General features: G+C 30.7%; 3 protein-coding genes and 1 pseudogene across 6 annotated transcripts in view; 1 reads left to right on the top strand and 3 right to left on the bottom strand.

Annotated features, from left to right (window-relative positions):
- The window catches only part of LOC125827593 (COP9 signalosome complex subunit 4), a 242593-nt gene that overhangs the window by 194844 nt on the left and 27199 nt on the right, over positions 1 to 20550 (top strand). The gene's annotated exons all lie outside the window — the stretch shown is intronic.
- Positions 429 to 7015, bottom strand: LOC125827590 (cytochrome P450 734A1-like). The gene is made up of 4 exons (XM_049506889.1): positions 6401 to 7015; positions 1889 to 2133; positions 1393 to 1741; positions 429 to 960 (listed from the first exon to the last, which is right to left on the bottom strand). The coding sequence occupies exons 1-4, from the start codon at positions 6881 to 6883 to the stop codon at positions 547 to 549; spliced, it is 1491 nt and encodes a 496-aa protein (XP_049362846.1). The 5' UTR covers positions 6884 to 7015; the 3' UTR covers positions 429 to 546.
- LOC125827588 (putative pentatricopeptide repeat-containing protein At1g12700, mitochondrial) lies at positions 3380 to 5260 on the bottom strand (annotated as a pseudogene).
- Positions 10429 to 13456, bottom strand: LOC125827589 (zinc finger protein GAI-ASSOCIATED FACTOR 1-like). Its single transcript, XM_049506888.1, has 4 exons — positions 13060 to 13456; positions 12569 to 12965; positions 12255 to 12472; positions 10429 to 11513 (listed from the first exon to the last, which is right to left on the bottom strand). The coding sequence occupies exons 1-4, from the start codon at positions 13160 to 13162 to the stop codon at positions 10723 to 10725; spliced, it is 1509 nt and encodes a 502-aa protein (XP_049362845.1). The 5' UTR covers positions 13163 to 13456; the 3' UTR covers positions 10429 to 10722.

The following is a 20550-nucleotide window of genomic DNA, read 5'->3' as shown; positions in this document are numbered from 1 at the left end:
CAAACCTTAGGGGAGTAACAAAGTTCTGGTGGTTCAATCAAGAATAAATTCCGTTATAGGCCGACAGACGGACAATGCAAAAACTATAAAATAAAATAAAATTCAATGTCAAGGACTAATTCCACGGGATACATGTCGCCTCCGAGTGGCGGAGCCACATGTAGTTGAGGGGTGTCGACCGACACCCCTTCGTCGGAAAATTACACTATATAGCTAGAGTAAAAATATTTTTTTATGTATATATTACAATATTGACACTCCTCGACCTCTAAGCAATTTTACTTCTTTATATTTTGATACCCCTTAGTCAATGTTCTGGCTCCGCCACTGTCGCCTCCCACGCAAAAACTTTGGGACAGCATATGCATTTACTTGTTAGAGAAACATGAATATGTAAAAACAGTATTGAAATTATGGGACATGAATACAGCAGAATGAATGATTCAGATAATCGATCCAACTCGTTTATAATTGAAGCTTTGATCGATGATCTATATATCGTCGATGGACAAACTGATCACATGGTGAAGAGTAGTACATTTAAACTTAAATCTTCCTAAAGAGGATAGGAGCACCATACTGGGGCTGTAAAGTAAGGCGTGTAGTTGGAGCATGAACATATGAAGGTGACAATGCAAGAGAGAAATTTTTAACTATCATTGCCAGGATGATTTTGGCTTCAACCATGGCTAAGTTTTGCCCAACACAGACTCTTGGACCTAATGCAAAAGGGAAAAATGAAGCCAAATGCTTACGAGACTCGGCAAATCTCTGAGGGTTGAATTCCAGTGCATCTTTCCCCCATATCTCGGTGTCATGGTGCACAGCAGCTACTGACACATAAAATTGAGTATTTGCAGGAATTTCAAGGTCTCCCAACTTGATATCTTTAGAAGTTCCTCTTGTCAATGCGACTATCGGTGGGTAGAGTCTCAGTGTCTCATTGAGTATCATTGTCACCTATTCAAACAAACAAAATTAGAGAACAAATATAAGTAAAACTTGCAATTTGTCACCAACGTTAGGAACTACCACTTAAAAAGTGAAATAGCCAATGAGCCTAATACAATCCTAAAAGTCAACTCAGGAGGTGAGGATTATCGAAAGAACATTTACTCCTGCAACTAATGTCGGGACACTCAACACACACAGCATGCTTAAGATTAGACACTCGGAGCATAGACAACATAACATGGAGCCAAACGTTGGATAAATCAATAATAGGGATGAGTGCGACTTTGATACCATGTTAAAAGAAATGAACCTAAAACCCAAGTGAACCCCAAAACCTAGCTCATGAGTTGAGTTGCCAAGACTATATAAAGAGTGAATTGCCAACCCTCAATTAATGTGTTGAGAAACATAACAAATAGATAAGAGAATCGAACTTACAATCTTGAAATCATTCAGATTCTCTGCACTTGGAAGGTTGTTACCCTTACAAACTCGGAAAACTTCTTCTCGAGCTTTATCTTGCCACTCTTGATGCAATGCTAGAAGAAGAAGTGTCCAAGTTAAAAAGACAGAAGTAGTTTCCTTCCCAGCAAAGTAAAATGTCTTGCATTCATTTATGACTTCTTCCATCCCAAATCCGTGTTCTTCTTCACTAGCAGAGATTAGCAAACTAAGAAGACTTTTAGAATTTTCTCTCCCTTTACTACTCTCAATCAGCTTCCTTACTGACTCTCGAGTTTCTTTCTCTAGTCTCCGTCTCATCATGTTATTTTTCGTGGGCAAATACCTGTTAATTTATTAACAGATTTCTTATCCATTAAATTGATGAATACAATCCCGTGAAAAACTAAAAAAGAGTAAAAGCATTCATGCTTAAATACTCATTTCACGATTGCCAAATTAGTTCAACAGCAAAGCTTATATGATGACTTACCTAAATCCAGGAAGGTAGATGCTTCGCATTGCCTGCAAAGTAAGAGATATTTGTTGCTCTTGCAACACAAATATGCGTTTCCCCTCTTCAAAGCTACTCCCAAAAGCTGTTCTAGATATAACCTCAGCTGAGAGATCATTCAATTCTTTGAAGACATCTATTTCAAATTCTTCCTTCTCTTCATTTTCTTTTTCCCATTTCTTCAATGCCTTGATAACACTAGTCACAATATCTGGTACCCAAGCCTGCAATTCATCAAAACTTTAGTAAAAGAAAAAAAGGTTTTGACTTATAAGTATAGGTATAGATACTACTTTATAGTACAGTAATGAGAAGATCAAGTTCTAGTAATACAAATTCGAAATCAATACAAAGTAAAAATAGTATGCTCAATGATGAAGATGGAAGAAAGTATAATGCCATGGAGTGGGCAATACACGAATGTCATGTAAGACAAGTTAACAACTAAATACACATTGAGATTTCATCAAGGAAAGCACATGATAGGTAATTGAGAGATAAAGCTAGCCTATTCTTGAAGGACTTAGTGCTCGGAAAACAAATTTATACATTTATAGTTACCTTAGAAGTTATTGCTTTTTACCACTATTTTTCATATAACAAATTTTGATCGAATACCCAATCTAAGAGAAAAAGAATAAGATTTCTGGCATATTAGCTAAACTTATATAGCATGCCTAAAATACACATAGAATCTTATGGTTATGGGGGGGAGGGGGCAAGAATTTTGAATTTATGTATTCTGGATAAATTATTTATACATCTTAAGTGGATTTTTTAACACAATCCAGCTTCTAGGCTAAAGCTATTAGGTCCTTTCAATCCGTAAATGAAACAGTAGCTCCACCCATACTTGTGATATTTTTTTAAAGAAAAAGATGGCATACGAATTCCAAAAGGTGGTGGGTTGTATCAAAGATTTTAAACAAGACATCTGAAATCAAAGAACACTGACATATACTTGTGTCTTTTCTCAAAGGAAAAAACTATCAATTGGGACTCCAAATGCAGCCAATTTTAACAGAAATCATGAAATGTGACTGAAGTAGACATCACAATGAAATGAATGCATACAAAACACTTTTATAGACTATTGAATATCGGACCACGTTCTATATATGGTATTGCTTAATATGGTTACTGAAATCTCTGGATCGCGATAAGAATGGGAAATGGTGTCTTCAGCTTTTGCAATAATTGTATGGGAGCCTTGGAGGGACTTTCTGAATGATCATACCGAGGAATTGAGTTATGTTTAATAAGACTTACATCTATTATTATATTAAAAAAATCCATATAGGTATAGGGAGATAAAGTTTCCAGATTAAGACATTCCCCCAACATATGAATTTTAAGAAGTCACATACTTTCATAAACCATCATTGGAAGCTAACTAAACTTCGAGTGCTATCATCATTTGGTTTTCCCAATTGTAGTCAAGCTCTCAAGTAGTTCAAAAGTGAGAGGAAAAAGATCTTCATTTCTCATTTCTTAGATGAAGTTCTGGTATCATATTAAGCAAAAAAGTACCTTCCCCTATTAACAAGAGTAGTTCTATTAGCAATGACATCGTGACTTTATCAGCTGCGAAACCTCTCTGGATGATTTCCTTCAAAAGGGTCATTGCTTCATTAGTTTTATTACTCTTGAGAAGTCCATTCACAATATGATTGGAAGTGGCATTGTCCGGCAAACACCCATTGTCCTCCATTTTTCTTAGCAACTCTTTGGCTTCATCTACTAAACCTTCAATACAAAGTCCATTTACTGTTACATTGTATCTTATAACATCAGGATGCAACCCTACGGAATAAAGCTTATCAAAAATAGAACGAGCTTTATCAAGCTTTTGAATTTTAAAAAATCCATCATTGCCTGTATTATAGATCAAAATATAAGTATCTTCTTTTTGTTTTTCCCACCTATGAAAGAGGGACATTGCTTTTTCTACATGTCCATTTTTTAAATAACCATGAAGCATAATGCCACAAATGTAAATGTCAGGACTATGGCCTGCATTTTGCATCTCAGTAAAGAAATTTTCAGAACACTCAACTCTACCAACTTCAAAAAGGCCTTGCGAGATAGTAGAATACGTAACAATGTCAGGTTTCAACCCCTTTTGCGAGATTTCACAATATAAATGCATGGCCTCATCTAATTTCTTCTGCTTGTAATATCCATGGACTAATATATTGTAACTAAAGATGTCAGGCTTGACACCAATATCAATCATAGAATCTAAAACTCTCCTTGCTACGTCTATTTCACTGCGCAAACAATACCCTTCCATTATAGCATTAAAGGTAACCACATCAGGATGTTCACCTTTTTGGACCATTATCTTTAACACTTCCACAGCATCTTCAACCATCCTTTTTTTACAAAATGCATCTACCAACATGCTAAACGTGTGCATGTTCGGGAAAATATTAAGATACATCTTCTCATCCAAAAGCAGCCTAACTTTTTCCCACTGATCAAACTTACAGAAACCATCAACCAGTGAACTATACGTAAGTACATTCGGAGTAATCCCTTTTCGCTTCATTTCATTGAAAAGATTAAAAGCAGCACCTACCATTTGGTCTTTACAAAGTGCATCTACAACAATACTATACACAACTGTGTTAGGTTTGGCATCCCCTTGCTCCATTATCCTCAACAAACTAAGAGCTGTTTGAGAATGCCCTTGTTTACAAAGCCCATTCATGACTGTACCAAACATAACTCCATCTTACAAATTTTCTCTTTCACCAGCTTCCTAAAACCACATAGCATCCTGAATCTTATTTTGTTCAAAAAGTCCCCTCATAAGAGTACTGAAAGTAACCACATTAAACTGAACACCACTCTTGAAAAAAACACCCAATACCGAAAATCCATTTTCAGCACAACCCAGCAAGCAAAAAGAATTAATCACAATAGTCAAGATATAATCATCAAAGGGAATCCCTAACTTCCTCATCTCTCCGAAAAACGAAACAACAACAGAATATTCTTTCATATTAATCATCACCCTTAACAATTTTGCGAACTCTACAACAGAAGGAACTGGTTCTTTACAGATCAATTGATGAAAAACACAAACAGCATCGTTTAAACTATTCACATCTCTGAATTCCCTAAAAATTACAACTTTACGCTTCTTAGAAATCGATGGCTTTTTGCGAAACGAAGGATATTTAGAGGGAATAGAAGCGCAAGAATGAAATATAGCTACATCGCCATGCGATAAAGCAAACAGTTGGATTAAAGGGAAGAAATTACCTCTGTTGCATAGAGGATTTCTCCATGAATGAAAGAGCATGGCTGCTCTGTTTTCTCTAAGGTTAAAAGTAGCTCAAATTAAAGAACTTAAAAATGACGACAAGCTAGAAAATAAAGTGGGTATAATATTTAAAGAAAAATACAAAAATGGTTACAATATAGTTTCTTAAGCACTCTTTAAATTAATATTTTTAATTTTTATCAAATATTTTGTCAAAGAGACCGGTTGGATAATGACTTGTGACTTCTGAGGGTAACTATTTTTAAAAAAAAAAAATGAAACAATTCACATTGAAGATATAATTTTGAGTTTTTTTTTTCTAGTCTAGTGCATTTTTATGATCGTATATTTTAAAATTTAATGAGATTTTTTCGTGTTTATGATTAAATTCTAAGTCAATGGAACTTCTTTGTGGTGATGGTTAAATTTGATGCAATTTTCTTTGTACTTTATGGTCAAATTTTAAAATATAAATGGTTACTAATGTGACTTTAAAGGATTATCTTTGAATCTATCTAAGGAGATATTTTTATCATTTTATGTATAAAATTGAATTGATAGAGTAATTTTAAGAGTATTTGTAAACGTTTTTTAAGATGATATTATATTCTATATTTCCTGACGAATAAGGTGTGAAAGTGAAATATTTGCGGATTATTTCCTTATTTTATGAAGATACAAATGTTTTTTTAATCTTATTTAAGTATAAATGTTATTTTTGAAAGACATTTAGCCTTAGCAAAAGTTTTTTTTAGAGAAATATTGAAAGCACTTCTGAATTTAACACAAATCATTAGTTTTGCTCTCGAATTATTGACAGTTTTAAAAACACCTTTCTATTTAACTAACTAAATTTAGATACACCCTCAATCTGGCACATGACATAGCAATTGGTCTCAAACTCCTATAGATGTCACAAAAGTCAAAACAAGTGTTTAAAACACCCCTAAACTTGACGAGAATTTATGAGTATATTTCACTTATATTGCAAGATCATAGGTGTATTTAAGTTCAGCTAATCAAGTAAATAAATATTTTTTAAGACTATCAATCATTCGGGATAAAACTAATAATTCACACCAAATTTGAGAAGTGTTTTCAATGCTTCAGAGCTTTTTAAAATGCATTTTCAGGTGAAAACTTCATTGACATTTTCTTTTGTAAGACAAAAAAAAAAAAAAAACTTAACAAATGGGCTTTAGTTAAAGTTAATGGATCACCTTAACAATCTCCATGTTAAAAGCCTGGTTTGCAATCCTCCTATGCAAAGCCCATTGTTCACCTCGCAAACCAACAAGTCCTTGTCCAAACAGCTGCTTAGTTTGTGGATCAAATTCAACTTTATCCACTGCTTTATTCATGAAAAGCCCTTTAATCATATCCGGGTCAGAAATAGCCAATCGGGGCTTCATCCCGAACCACCACAAAAAAGTCTTCCCGTAAATGGCGGACCAGTTGTAGTACTGAGGAGCAATTCGGTGCAGCACGTTGTGATTAAACGGAATTGATTTCGATTCAGCTTCACTAATCTGCCGTCTGATTTCCTTTGTGTTTCCGTAGATCAGACGGTAGCCGGGGCCTCTGATTCCTTGCTTCCTGAAGTGTTTTTCGAACTTCCATGGAAGGTAAATCACTGAGTATATGAACTTGAAAATGAAGATCACAGGTAGTAATAGCAAAATCGAAAGAACTGTGAGATACATCGGAGAAGAATCTCAGTTTTCCGGTGGTTCCGGTGGCAGGAAATGAGAAAGAAGCGGCGTTCGACGGCGGCGGAGGAGGAGGTAGAGATTAAGATTGTGATTTGGGGAATCTTCATTGAAGAAATGCATAAATAGTGAGTGATTAATAAACTAAACTAATTTAAAAGTCAGCCGGCAGAAGAGATCAAACAAAAAGGCATAATCAGTAATCATGTCCAACAGGATTTAGGCATATTTCTATTTAATTATTTACTAATCACATTGGCTATTATGGTAGAGGCTGCCAAAATTTATTTATTTTTCTAAGAATTTAAATTGTTCTCTTAATTATTGAACTATCTGAGGAGAAGCAAATTTATGTGTAACATACTTATTGTTCACGTAGATATTCCATGATAAGAAAGATGAGAAGGATGTGTGAACTTATTATAAGAGAGATGATTAGGAACGAAGCTATTTAGGATAAGATAAAATAATTTTTGGATCGGATTATAAATGAAAGAAGTGAGGTAAAGATGATTCGGATATTATACAAGTGAAATGCACAATTAAAGAGGTTTGAGATGTTAAATGTAACATGAGTAAGGAAAGGTAGAGATATATCAAAAAATAAATTACGAAAGGTGATCGCACAATTAAAGAGGTTTGAGATGTTGAATGTAACATGAGTAAGGAAAGGTAGAGATATATCAAAAAATAAATTACGAAAGGTGATCGGATAGCAACATATGATTTAGCTTACTAAAGATATAATTCAAATTAGAAAAATGTAAAGAGTAAAAGGTTAGTAGATAGCTAGAGAGTTATCAACATGAGTTGTGATGTAGTGGTGTGATTGTTTCACCTTAATCTAAGGTTTTGAGTTCAAGCTCTGACTTTGGAAAAAATCATGTTGGGGCGTCACCCTCGAATGAGCCCTACATGCGTGATCTAGATTTAGTTTATGTGGGCTCCGAACACCGGGTGAGAAAAAAATAGTTTGCTATTCTTTTATGCGTATCACTTTCTTCGTTCTTTTTTAATTGTCATAATTTATTTTTTTGAGAGTCAAACAATACAAATTTTGACTAACATTTTAAGATGTATTTTTTATCATATTAATATGAAAAGAAAGTTACAATTATAATATTTTTCGAATATCTAAAATTTTATTTTTTAAAAGTATTTAAAAATTAATAAAATTAACTCTCAAAAATAAAAAACTAACAACTAAAAAGAAACGGAAAAAATACACTTATTGTTTATCTCTTACTATTTGGTTGTCATATTTACTTGTTATCCTATTTTGATAATATTTCTTTGGATCTAAGGAACTATCAAAAAGACAAAAACAAAATCGGAATATATCTTACCTTTCATAAAACCCCATTTTATAAAAGTACTTTGGATATGTTATTAATGTGGTATACCAAGTTATACATACTTATAATTCGATATAAATATGTAAATGTGCAGAAACTTTTGAAATTTTGTATTAGCTGGAATGTCACTATTTAGTCATTGTTATTCATCAATATCACTGAACAATCGATGTCACTGCAGGTGGGCACAGTCAAGAGTGTGCATCATTCAATGTTATGCTCACCTTTCGATCCAAATTAAAATAGAGAAAGACATAATTTATACTCTAACATAAATATTTTTGGACCAAATTATTAACGATAATAATATCTTTTGACCAAACATATTTATTCAATTTCAAATCATTTAAAAACACTTTTGACTCTTTTCCATTTCACAAAACTTGTTGAAATAATAATGAGAAAATTATAGAAATAACAAACATAATTGATATAATAAGGCTTTATAATTATAGTTTCGATAATTGCACTTCATAGCTATAGTTCCATTTGCTATAAAGGTTGCGATTTGTATACTTCTGCCCATTTGTATGCTTCTTTTGCAAATATACAAATATGGTAAGTATATACAAACTTTGTATTTATATATTTAAATTTTTTTCAGAATTTCATTTGTATATTTCGCTTGCAAATATACAAACATGATAATTTATTACGAATTTTTCATAAACCTATACAAATAGCTAGTGTAAGTATATACAAAATTCTGAATTTATACAATCAGGAACTAAATCATACAAATTATGTATTTATACAAATCAGGCGAATAGCAAGAATTGAAGAAATTGTAGCTACGAATTATAATTTTCTTAAACTATAACTATAGTACAGGTTAAATATTTGTTATTCTGCTTAATTTTCCTAATAAACTATGAGTCTGTCATTTTTCATTAATTTCCAACGTGTCCCAACAGTCAACTACTACAGTAGTCTACAAAGGCTTTTAATTAAATTTAAGTTGAAGATTTGACTTGCGGAGTGGGGGTGGGGGTGGGGGAGCCCCTACTGACCGACAGGCATGATCTTCTCTGTTTAGAAATGTTATGGTACTTTCATTATAAATGGCAATGTCTGTTGCCTATTCCCCACATTTCCATTTTTCTGATTCTCCAATGTCTACTCCTTCCCTTAGGCCTTAGCTGTTTGGATGTACATTGTTGGAAGAAGGCATGTGATTAAGTAGGGTCGTTTGATTGCTCGTTAGAGTAATACATGTCATTCTACGTTAGCAATATCTATTGGAAATATTGTCTGAATTAGTTGATTGATGAAATGCAATAATGGAGTGTGTGTTTTTTGTTAGAAAACAAAATAACTCAATATTGTAATATGATTATTATTAGAGTGATTTTTGTGTTACAAGTCAAATTAAGCGACTTTTTGAAATGAAAGATATTATTTAAATGGCCGTGTGAGAAATTAACTCATTAGTAAGATGAGAATAAATTTACCTGGAGATTAGTTATATTTTATCCATATAGAATGATACAACATTTTCCTAATAATCTATACATGTACTAGTAATGCGAAAACATAAAATCAGAATTTTATTTTTGATAATATTATGTTATTTGGAAAAGAGACAAAAACAATCAAATATATGTTAGATTTTATGTGAGATTATGTTTTCTCATTTTTATAATCAAATAATATAAAATGTTATGCTAGTTTTAGACTTACTTTAAACAAAAATTCTTTCTTTATTTTAAATTTTATGGCAGATCAAATGAAAAATAACAACATACTCAATGTCAAGTCAAATAATAATAATAATATATAAATTGTAACCAATGGAGTACTAGTTATCAAAAAATGATATTTCTTTTTTTTTTTTTTTAGTTTTCCACTTGGTGTACGGTTTTGTAGAAAAGGTACCCTATGAATTTCTTGTCACAAAGGGAAAAGGACCTAAAGAAACTTTGCATCTAATGTTGTCCTTGAACAAGTGTTCACAACATCATCAATTCACACTAGACTTTGCTTACTACTTATGGAGATGAAAATGTGATATTCAAAGGAAGACAAAAAGAATGGACAAAGAAAGTAGGTGGAAAATTAAAGAATTTTCCCAAGTGAGAAATATCCACATTCTGAACTTAGTTATTCTCTCACATAATAATTACTACAAAATAATACTAGATCCATCTACTATATTCTCCTAATTAACTGCATGACCTCCTAATATGATTTCCAAAATAAACTAAAATCTTATAATGAAGTTTGGTTGAGAGACCAAAAGGCAAACGCAATATCAAGATTATGAACATAACTTAACTATCCCTATCAACTATTGCATATGTATAAAATATCAAACAAAAAACTAAACTCCAATCCAAAACCTTTGAGAGGGATGTGAATAGAGCTTAATTGCAAGGCGGGTTACGCATTCCACTGTGTCGAGATGTGAAATGCAGGTAGGTGGTGATGAGCGCAGAGCAAGCCCTTGACAGGCATTGCATTAATGCAACTAAACTCCAGCTAGAGCATAGCAGGTTTTCTATCAGAAGGGTCATCCCAAGGCTCAGCTACAACACCAAATCCATCTTCCATTGAGCTTAAAAACGCTGAAAATCCGTTCGATGGAGTTACACTTGCACCATTTCCTAAACCAAGAAAATCAAGAGTCGGAGGCTTGCTTCCGAACATCATAGATGTCTGATGAGATATGGATGGACCCATCCTAAAGTCAGTAAATCCTGAATGACCATGAAGCTGTATCCCGAGCCCGGGTACCTCTGCATTAATATTGCTCTCCAGCTTCACATGGCCGAGAGCATTAGTCCTCCTTGCTAGTGAATTCTCCTCCGGTGTAGAAGCACTCGATGAGATTGCCAATCCAAGGCCACGGAGAAACGAGTTGTTTGAGGTTGTAGACCCCATTTGGGCTGCTTTTTGAAGTAATGCAGTTGCAGATAATGCTGGCTGCATTGTTGCTGAACCATAATGCTGGCCATGGCCACCAGTGTGTTCTTGGAATAAACTTGGTCCATTATTAGACAAGTAAAGAGAAGACGACAATGAGAGTGACATCGGCTCTACAGCCATCACTTGCTCGGTCTCAATAGCACGTAGAATATCCGAGTAAGACGAGTTTACATGCTGAGCTGATGACGACGATGGAAACACACTAGCAAACACCTTGCTACTACTAGGACCACTAGCAGCAGCAGTGGAAATTGTGATGACAGGGGTGGTAGAAACATGTGTTGTTGTACCTTGTGCTTGTTGCAATTGTACTCCACCTTGATTTTGATTTTCTACAGGCAATTCTGTCACACAAAAAATGAACAAAAGAAAGAAAAAAAGAGAGTTTTATTTATAATTCAATTCAATTGAATCAAGAAAAAGATGCAATCTTTTTCAAAAATGGAATAAACTTTTGTAACTTCTGAATCCACAATCCAATATATGCATCCCACTTTAACCAGAGACCTTTCACATTATAAGGAAGAAGCAATCGTGATATCTCTTTTTAAATCCTTTTTCGATTTTTGAGCACGTACTAACATTATTTTTAAAAAAAAATAATTACACCATTTTACTATTCATCTCTTCCCTCGTGGTCAAAACTATATATTAAATGAATAGTAATAAATTAATGGTGAAAATCACACAACAAGACGAAGCTTCAGAAAAAACAAAGAACACTAATAGACAAATCCAAAAAAAAATAAAAATTTATATATTAAAAAAAGAACATCACATGAAAAAACCCACTCTGAAGAATCCAAATTTCCATTCAAACGAGAGAAGTGTTTTCGTAGACATACTCGTTGGCTTTTACGATGTTGACAAATTGCACATTATGCATGTTCAATACCCGGAGCACTTTAATACGCGAGATAAGAACAATAATCTCAAAATAAAATTATTAGTAGAGTATGACTTTATGTTTGATTTAAGGTATGAGCTAATTTCGAGATTGAATATCCTTATATATCTCCTCGCGTATCAAAACTTACCGAAAGAACATAGAATTAGCTTTATTATTGTTTTTTAAAAAAATTTACCTGAACTTTGAATGGACAGAACTGGAGAGAGAACGCCAGTTGATGGAGTTAAAGGTTGTGGTGGTGGACTAGATGAAGACGACACCGTTTTGTTAATAGCTTCATCAACCTTCAAATCTCCTTCAGCATTTGTATCCTCCATTAATGGTTGATGAGATCTTGCACTTTCTTGAGCCAATGCATCACAAAATGCTCTATGAGTTATGAAGCTATCCCTCCTTAAACATAAACAAATAAAATAAAAATATTAGTTCGCGATCGAATGATTAGATTATTTATTATTTTATCTCAAATACTGGAAGACGTTATAGTACCTGGAAAATAAAGTTCCACAATCGCAACGATACTCTCTAGTACCACAAGTTTTCATATGTGCTTTCCAATCGGAATGAACAGCGTATTTTTTGGTGCAACGTTCACATTTAAACTTCTTCTCACCATGTTTTCTGCAGAAATGTTTCTTAATTCCAGTGAGATCGCCTAAAGCTCTAGAAGGATCATGATGAACGCATGAAGATTCTGGACAAACGTAAACACGTTTTTTCACCTCATTGCTCGTTCGTTGCCGGAGTTTCCATGGCAAGTTGTGACCTCTCCGATGAAGCTGTAAATTTTGATCTCTTTGAAAACCTTTGTTACAAATCTCACACACAAATCGGTTTGTCGCCATTAGAGTTTTTGGTGATAAAGCTATCACTTCTGCTTCTGGATCTACACATACAACCACCATTTTCACCTTCAGCAAAACAGAAATCGACAAAAACAAACAAAAAAAAATGGTAGAAACTGTTAGATTAAACTTTACCAGGATTTCCAGGAAGATTCCTTTTCCTCTTTACTGGAAAATTTTGCTGTGTAATCGTTTCTTCTAATGAACCAGAACCAGCTAATTTTTCAATCTCTGCCATATTTAGCTAATAAAACTTGAAATTTTTACATATGTTTTTCAGCTAATACTTGTTTTCTCCACTTCAGCCCCTTTTAGCTTACTTGTAAAAATGGATTTGAAAGTAATCTTCACAGTTTACAACAGAAAATTCAACAAACGATTCCCAAAGCTAGGAAAAATTCAACACTATTTTTGGGAACTGTTGTGTTCCCTAAAGAGGAAAAAAATAATTTCTTGAAGAAGAGAAAACATGGGAACAAGAGCTTTAATGTTCATACATGGCGGCGGTTTTGCTTTTTAGATTAGAACACAGAGAGAGTGAAAGAGGAGACTAGTTTTGAAAGCTGTCATAATAGAGATATGTAAAGTGTAAAATCATTTTCAAATGTTTATACATTTTTTTTAATTGTTTTTTTATTTTTAGCGGCGACAGTAATTAACCATTGTATAGAGTTAAAAAGTGTTAAAGCATGGTTAAAAATGAATGAGGTGGTCTCGGGGCTATGTATCAATCAGTCCGGTCCTATTTTATTGATTATCGATTTTGTAAACATGCTAAAAATTGTTATAGTCATGCATTAAGATATTAGCTTATTGAATATTGATATGTTAAGATTTGATATAAAAAAATCATAAAAAATTACTTAGAAATAAGATAACAAACTAAATGAACCATGTACATAAGTTGATAGATTGCATTATGCTCAAAAGCAGACACATTACCGTTATAGGATAAACGAGAGTTTGAGATGGTGAAAAATAAAAGTATGAAACTAAACTTTAATTTAAGGACTTTATATACTAAATGATATAAATATAATATTGACTTACTATTGAGTTATCGATTAACATGTTAAAATAAAACTTCAAACAACTAAGAATCGATAACACAATAATATAAAAAATTTAAATCGCTACCGAAATTATTAAATCAATAACCTATTATTGATAAACTAATATTTTATTCATTTTAAAATAAGTGAATTATTGAAGCAATGCACATCCATTAAGAAAAAAAAGTTTAGGACATAAAATAAATATCACTTTCCACTTCTGTCCTTTTAAATATTTTTAAACTATTCTTGAAATATAAATAATTCAAAGTAAATCATAAATATGAACAATAAATTTTTTGAATAATTTTCTTAAATTTTGAATAATTTAATTATTTTAAAATGTTTTTTTTCGATTCGATTTTGAACTGTAGGCTCTGCTTCTTTCCCAAGGCCTGGTAAGCTTGTGCGATAAATACAATGGTCCACGTGGCATAATCTGGTTCATTGTGAGACACCTGTCGCCTGTCGGAGGAACTCGGACTAATCAATTCCTCTGGTTCAGAAATTTGTCGTTTAGTGTATTTTCGCCTAAGTTTGCTCCTTCCAAAATTTATTTTCACCCTAGATTTCATGAGTAAATTTTTAATCAAATTTTAACGGTTTGACATTAAAAAAATAAAATATATCTTTAGAAAATAAAAGTGATGAAAAAAGAATGATTGATATTAATGTATAAATGTTTGGGAGAGATGTGATTATGATTTATGAATGAACATATTCAAAATAAGGTTAAAATAGCTTGATGAATAAGATATGGAATTAAAGATAACTAAAATAATTTAGGCAGGTAAGAAAAGAGGTGTACAATTATTTTAGTTATGAGACGTGAGAGATAGACTATAGTAATTATGAGGTGAGACAGATGTTGATTAAAAAAAATATTAGAAAAAACTGGTTAAACAGTATATAACATATTTGTAATTTATTGAAAACATGATTTTAGATATAAAGATATAAAAGTTGAGAATAAGCATAGAGTATCAATAGATGATCAAATGTAGACTAGTTTCTCTCATTATTATTATTATTATAATTATTATTATTATTATTATAATTATTATTATTATTATTAATTGCATATAGTTCAATTTTTTCATTTTTATACTTGATTTTATTACATATTGGTTGAATCGGAATCTACTAAAAATAATTTTAAGTTGGTAGAAGCAAAATTTAGTCAAAAATAGTTTTTTTTGTCGTAGTACTTACCAATGTAAGTATAGGGGACGAGAGGAATTTACTAGGATGGTAAGCACCCCTTATTTTCAACTCGAAGATTGCGAGTTCGAGTCATCAAAGGAGCAAAAGGGTGAGAGCTCCTAGAGAGAGTAAGTAAAAAATAAAAGAATGTAACGAATAGGGAATATATATTTTTTACGAATAATTTGAGAGAGAAAAGTGAGCACACATTGGTCTATGGATTGATAATGAAATTTGGTATACATTGTCAATTAGGAGTAGGGGTATTATATGCTACATCTTTCTCAATTTATGTAATACCTTTTATTTTTTCGAGAGTTAAACAATGAAAATTTGATCAAAAATTTATACATGAAATCTTTAATTTTTTTAAAATGAAATTTATAAATCTGTAAACTACATAAAAAGTACTATAACATAATAATTGACAATTCAAAATATTTAAATGATATATAAAAAAATTACAGTAAAAAATAGACTTATTTAAATCTTGAAATTTAAAATGTGTCACATAAATTAAGACAGAAAGTTAATAGATATTGAAGTATCATATTGAATTGAAATACTTGATACCATATAGTTTTGATATTATGATATTATAGTGTAATATAAAATTATATACTATATATTTTATTTTATTGATATTTGATATTTTATGAGCCCTAATAAAAGAGATATTTAATGATGATAGATTTACCTTTAGTTGTAATTAAGTTAATATCATCGAATTTCATTTCGTTAAAGTCTTTCATAATATTTATGTAAATACAAATTATAAATATCTATATTTATTTTTATCACTATATATAATTAAAATATGAAAATATTCTAATATTTTATTTCTAAATTAAATATCCCAATTATAGCTGAGAGGCTATAATTAGGACATGGTTTTAGGATTAATTACATGAATGTCATTAAAACGACGGCCACCGTGAAAAATGGATAAGGACGGTGGACTTAAGGACAAATCCACACTCGGTTGTCGGTTTAGTGTGGGGCCAAGAAAATAAAATGTGAATTTTCAATTTATTTGGAATCTTTTTTTATAAATGGAGTTGGTTTATATAGATAATAATAATAATAATAATTAATAATATGGTTAGTATTTCAATAAATAGAGTTGAAAAAGTATGGGATCATGTGTTTAAATTTCATTGGAGGGCAAAATATTACTCCATGATATTTTTATTTAAAGTTGTTCAATTTTTAATGGATAGAGATATAAAATTAGTAATATTTGTATGGTAGAAGATACTCGTTATACAACTTAATAAAGGTATCTGATGAATGAACTATGTTAAAAAAGAATGAATTTCTTAAACTATTCTTATATGATTTGGGACAATTTTTATTTTGAACGAAAATTTATAATTGAATTAGAATATAGACCTATAACATTTATCATGATAAGAAAATTAAACCCATGACATTGAGTCATTAAATAAATTGTTCACGTATATAGTATCGAATATTATCTAAATATGTATAGGGTGAAATATGAAATCCACATCGAAGATGGATGTATTCCTTGAACAACCTCTTTTTCTTAATCTGATTTTGAAAATTGAGTTAAGTCTAAAATTTACTTTTTAATATTATATGCAAATTAATTAGGATAATGCAAATATGTATTTAAAAGATGATGTGAGGTAAAATAATACACAATGGATATAAAAATATTACTACTATATGATATTAGGACAAATATCTTACTACTAGATGATGATTTTTATTGGTTCAAGTTTTAATAAATACAATTGTTCTTTGTGATAATAAAATAATAAAAACACACGTAAATTAATTTGAATATCACAATTTTGTATTAAAAAAACATAAAAATAGAATTGAGAAAATTGTATGAAATAACAAACTATTAATTCAAATTAAATGTTATTGTCATAGTTTATTTTATTTGTAATTCGCAGCAAACATCACATTTTTTTGTCACCTGCTTCTGTATACAATTAGTCATTTTCGATATACAATTACCCATTCAGTATACAAATGTATAAAATATATAAAATACATTTGTGTTTGTATAAAGCAAGAGAAACGTGTATATATAAATATAAATACATATATTTTCGTCATATACACTTATAATTATATAAATACAGATCTTACGATATAAATTATAATGTATAAATGAATTTATACAAAACTAAACAATTTGTATAAAATTGGATATATCTAGTAAATTATATAAATCAAAAGTTCTATAACAAACATAAAATTTGCTATGAAACACAATTATACAAATTATAATTATACTATACGAATATAATTTTTATGTTTTGCAATACGTAAAAGTTGTTCGAATTAGTACAATTTCGATAGGCAAGTCAATGGAAGAGTCAAAGGAAGAAATAATGGTTGTAGAGATAGTGATAGAGCAAGGACAATTGAGTGTGGCTATATTTAGTAAATGTCGTGGCAGTTTCAGTAAATATACGAGAAATGTGGGTCCTTTTATGTTGACACATCGCTGATCAAAAACTGTACCCAATAGAGGATCTCTTCTCTTGTATTTATCCATCTCCTCGTATTTTGTGGCCTGAAAAGGCTACGCTCACATACACAATTTAGCCAAATGTACACATGTCTCTTAATTTAGACTCATTTACGTTAGGGGTGGGCATAAACACCGAAAAACCAAAAAATCAAACCGAATTGAATTCTTTTGGTAATTTAGTTTCGGTATTTCGGTTTTTGGTTCAGTATTCGGTATATGATTTTGTATTTTTTGATATTTTGGTTCGGTTTTTGATATATAATTTTTGTGTAATTCAGTATTTTGGTATTTTGGTTTACCGAAATATATTAAATTATAATATATATTACTATTATATTAATTATTAATATTTAAAAATAAAAATTTAAAATTTAAAACAAAGTTTGTCTTTTCAAACTTTTCAACTTTACAAACCCACTGCAAAAATTACCGTTCCCACTTCCCACGTCTAGTCGTCTACAGACTATAGCAGCGTCGATCGTTTCGGCAACCAGCAGCACACAGCAGCTGCCAATCGACCAGCAGGCAGCCGTAGCACAACAACGACCGGTAAAAATTCAATGTTATAACAAGGCTAAATTTCAATATTAACGACAATTTATTATTTGAATCATACAATAATTTGAAAAACAAGAGTAAAATAAGCAAAAAGAAATAAACATAAATAAAATAAACAAAAAATTACAAAATTTTAAAAAACTCACTAAGCATGCCCATAACAAAAAACCGAATTAACAAAAATCGAACCGAAATAACAAAAACCGAATTGAACCAAATTATTTTGGTTTGGTGTTCGGTACACGTTGTACAAGAACTGAAAACCGAAAAACCGGAAAAAAAAATCAAAACCGAACCAAAATACCGAATGCCCAGCCCTAATTTACGTCATCCGTTTTAAAGTTTTGACACATTTATGTCATTGCTATTTGAGAAAAAACTCATTCATATCATTATTTGTTAATTGAATTTTTTTCTAATTTTACAAAATTATTTTTACACAAGGTCAATTATGATTTGACCACGTCATTAATTAAATTATTTTTTAAAAGGAAAAGACTCAAATATGCCATTGAACATTGAGAAATGGCTCATCTATGTCATCCGTTTAAAGTTTGTTTCATCTATGTCATTTCAGTTAACAAATAATGGGATGAATGAGTTTTTTTCCAAACAGAAATGATATAGGTGAGCCAAACTTTAAACGGTTGACATAAATGAACGTTTTCTCAAAGTTCGATTGCATATTTAAGACTTTTCCCTTTTAAAAAAAGATATACTACCTATAATTTAATTTATGAGTACTATTTTTTTCTTAATAATTGTGGTGTCCGAATCAACTTTTATTGGCTTCGACTAATTTCACGCAATAATTGTCATCACTCACCTCCCACCCATTATTATTAGGTATCATGTAACTCCGTCCACCAAGATTAGGACAGATGAAATAATCACCTAATATTTTTTTGTTTCCACTAAGTTTTGAACCTGAAACTTTGATTAGTAGGTTATATCCTTGAATGCATTTATGGCATACTATTTAATTTACCCAATTTAAAAAAATTATGATGCAAAACAAATAATTATTAAACCCTCTTATAATAGTAGTCTTTAAAAAAACAACAAAGAAACAATGCAGTAGCAAGACCCGGGAAAAAGTAACTTTACTTTTGATTAATTTGAATTTTAATAAATAAAATTTTATTAAAATTCCACCCTTAATAATGACTCCTACAATTTAAAATTTGTTGAGCTTTTATATGAATATTGAATATCTGACAAGAAATAAAACAAAGAAAAGTTTACTTTGGAAAAGTTAATCTAGATTCCATATTCCACGTAGAAAGAAAAAGGTAAAAAAAAACAAATAATGGTGAATATACAAGCTGATTAGACTATTCAGAGTATTTATTCACTTTGTGAATATAACAGGAATCAATGATTTTTTATTTTTTTTTATTTTTGTCGTATAAAAATTAAGTTGTTTTGATAAAATAAAGAAAACAATTTATGTTATTATATATATTTAATAGTAACTTTTTAATTCTAATATTCTACGTAGCATATTTAAGCAAATATAATTTTAATTTTTTTTATTAATTAAAGTGCCTAATCAAATTAGACGATAAATATATTTTAATTTTGTGATCTTATGGAGTAATCACAATTTTTATTTTTCTGACTACTCTCTCCACTAAAATTCGCATTTTGATAGCACGTGCCTTTAATTATTATGGGTGCCTACTTCAACTGTATTACTATTTCAAATATTCCTACATAATAAAAAATTATTTTTATGAACAAAAAGAAAATTAAAAAGTTGGTCAATCACATCAACGTAGAAGAGTATACGCAAGAATTCCAATATTATGAATGAGTATAGATAATAGGTGATATTATATGTTTAATTATTACTTTATTGACTTTTAGAAAATATCAATAATTTTTGTAAATAATACTTGTATTCTAACCTCTTCACAGTTCTTGATACTAACTGAACTAGTTAGGAAAGATCGGTATTATTACGGGAGATTATAAATTATTCTTCTTAAGAAAAAAGATTACAAATTCTTCTTCTTGATGGATTGATCGACCCAAAAATACTTCTCATTGGTCCTTATCATTTTTTGTAACAAGCCTTCAAGTTTTCTTTGCTTCATCTTTCTTTCACCTTTTTTTCGTAGAATTTAAAACACTATGGAATATAAAATTACAAAAAAGCACGATTTTTTTTTTGTGTCAAATGAATGTATCAAGCAATATTCTTCTAATTATATGATCATAATCGACAAAATACCAATAAACTACTGTGGCAGACTTAAAAGTACTTATAAATTACGAGTTTAGTAGAATAATTCA

This window comes from Solanum verrucosum, unplaced genomic scaffold (assembly GCF_900185275.1).
Source record: "Solanum verrucosum unplaced genomic scaffold, falcon-dt-bn FXZP01000064.1, whole genome shotgun sequence".
NCBI lineage: Eukaryota > Viridiplantae > Streptophyta > Magnoliopsida > Solanales > Solanaceae > Solanum > Solanum verrucosum.
This window is presented reverse-complemented; position numbering and strand designations above follow the sequence as displayed.

Excerpts from the sequence above, each read along its gene's own strand:
- LOC125827590 (XM_049506889.1), bottom strand. The coding sequence starts at position 6,883 with ATGTATCTCACAGTTCTTTCGATTTTGCTATTACTACCTGTGATCTTC. Across the intron at positions 1,742-1,888 it reads ATCTACCTTCCTGGATTTAG|GTATTTGCCCACGAAAAATA; the intron begins GTAAGTCATCAT and ends ATAAATTAACAG. Across the intron at positions 961-1,392 it reads ATCTGAATGATTTCAAGATT|GTGACAATGATACTCAATGA; the intron begins GTAAGTTCGATT and ends TTGTTTGAATAG.
- LOC125827589 (XM_049506888.1), bottom strand. The coding sequence starts at position 13,162 with ATGGCAGAGATTGAAAAATTAGCTGGTTCTGGTTCATTAGAAGAAACG. Across the intron at positions 12,966-13,059 it reads GAATCTTCCTGGAAATCCTG|ATCCAGAAGCAGAAGTGATA; the intron begins GTAAAGTTTAAT and ends TTGTATGTGTAG. Across the intron at positions 12,473-12,568 it reads TGTGGAACTTTATTTTCCAG|GAGGGATAGCTTCATAACTC; the intron begins GTACTATAACGT and ends TTTATGTTTAAG.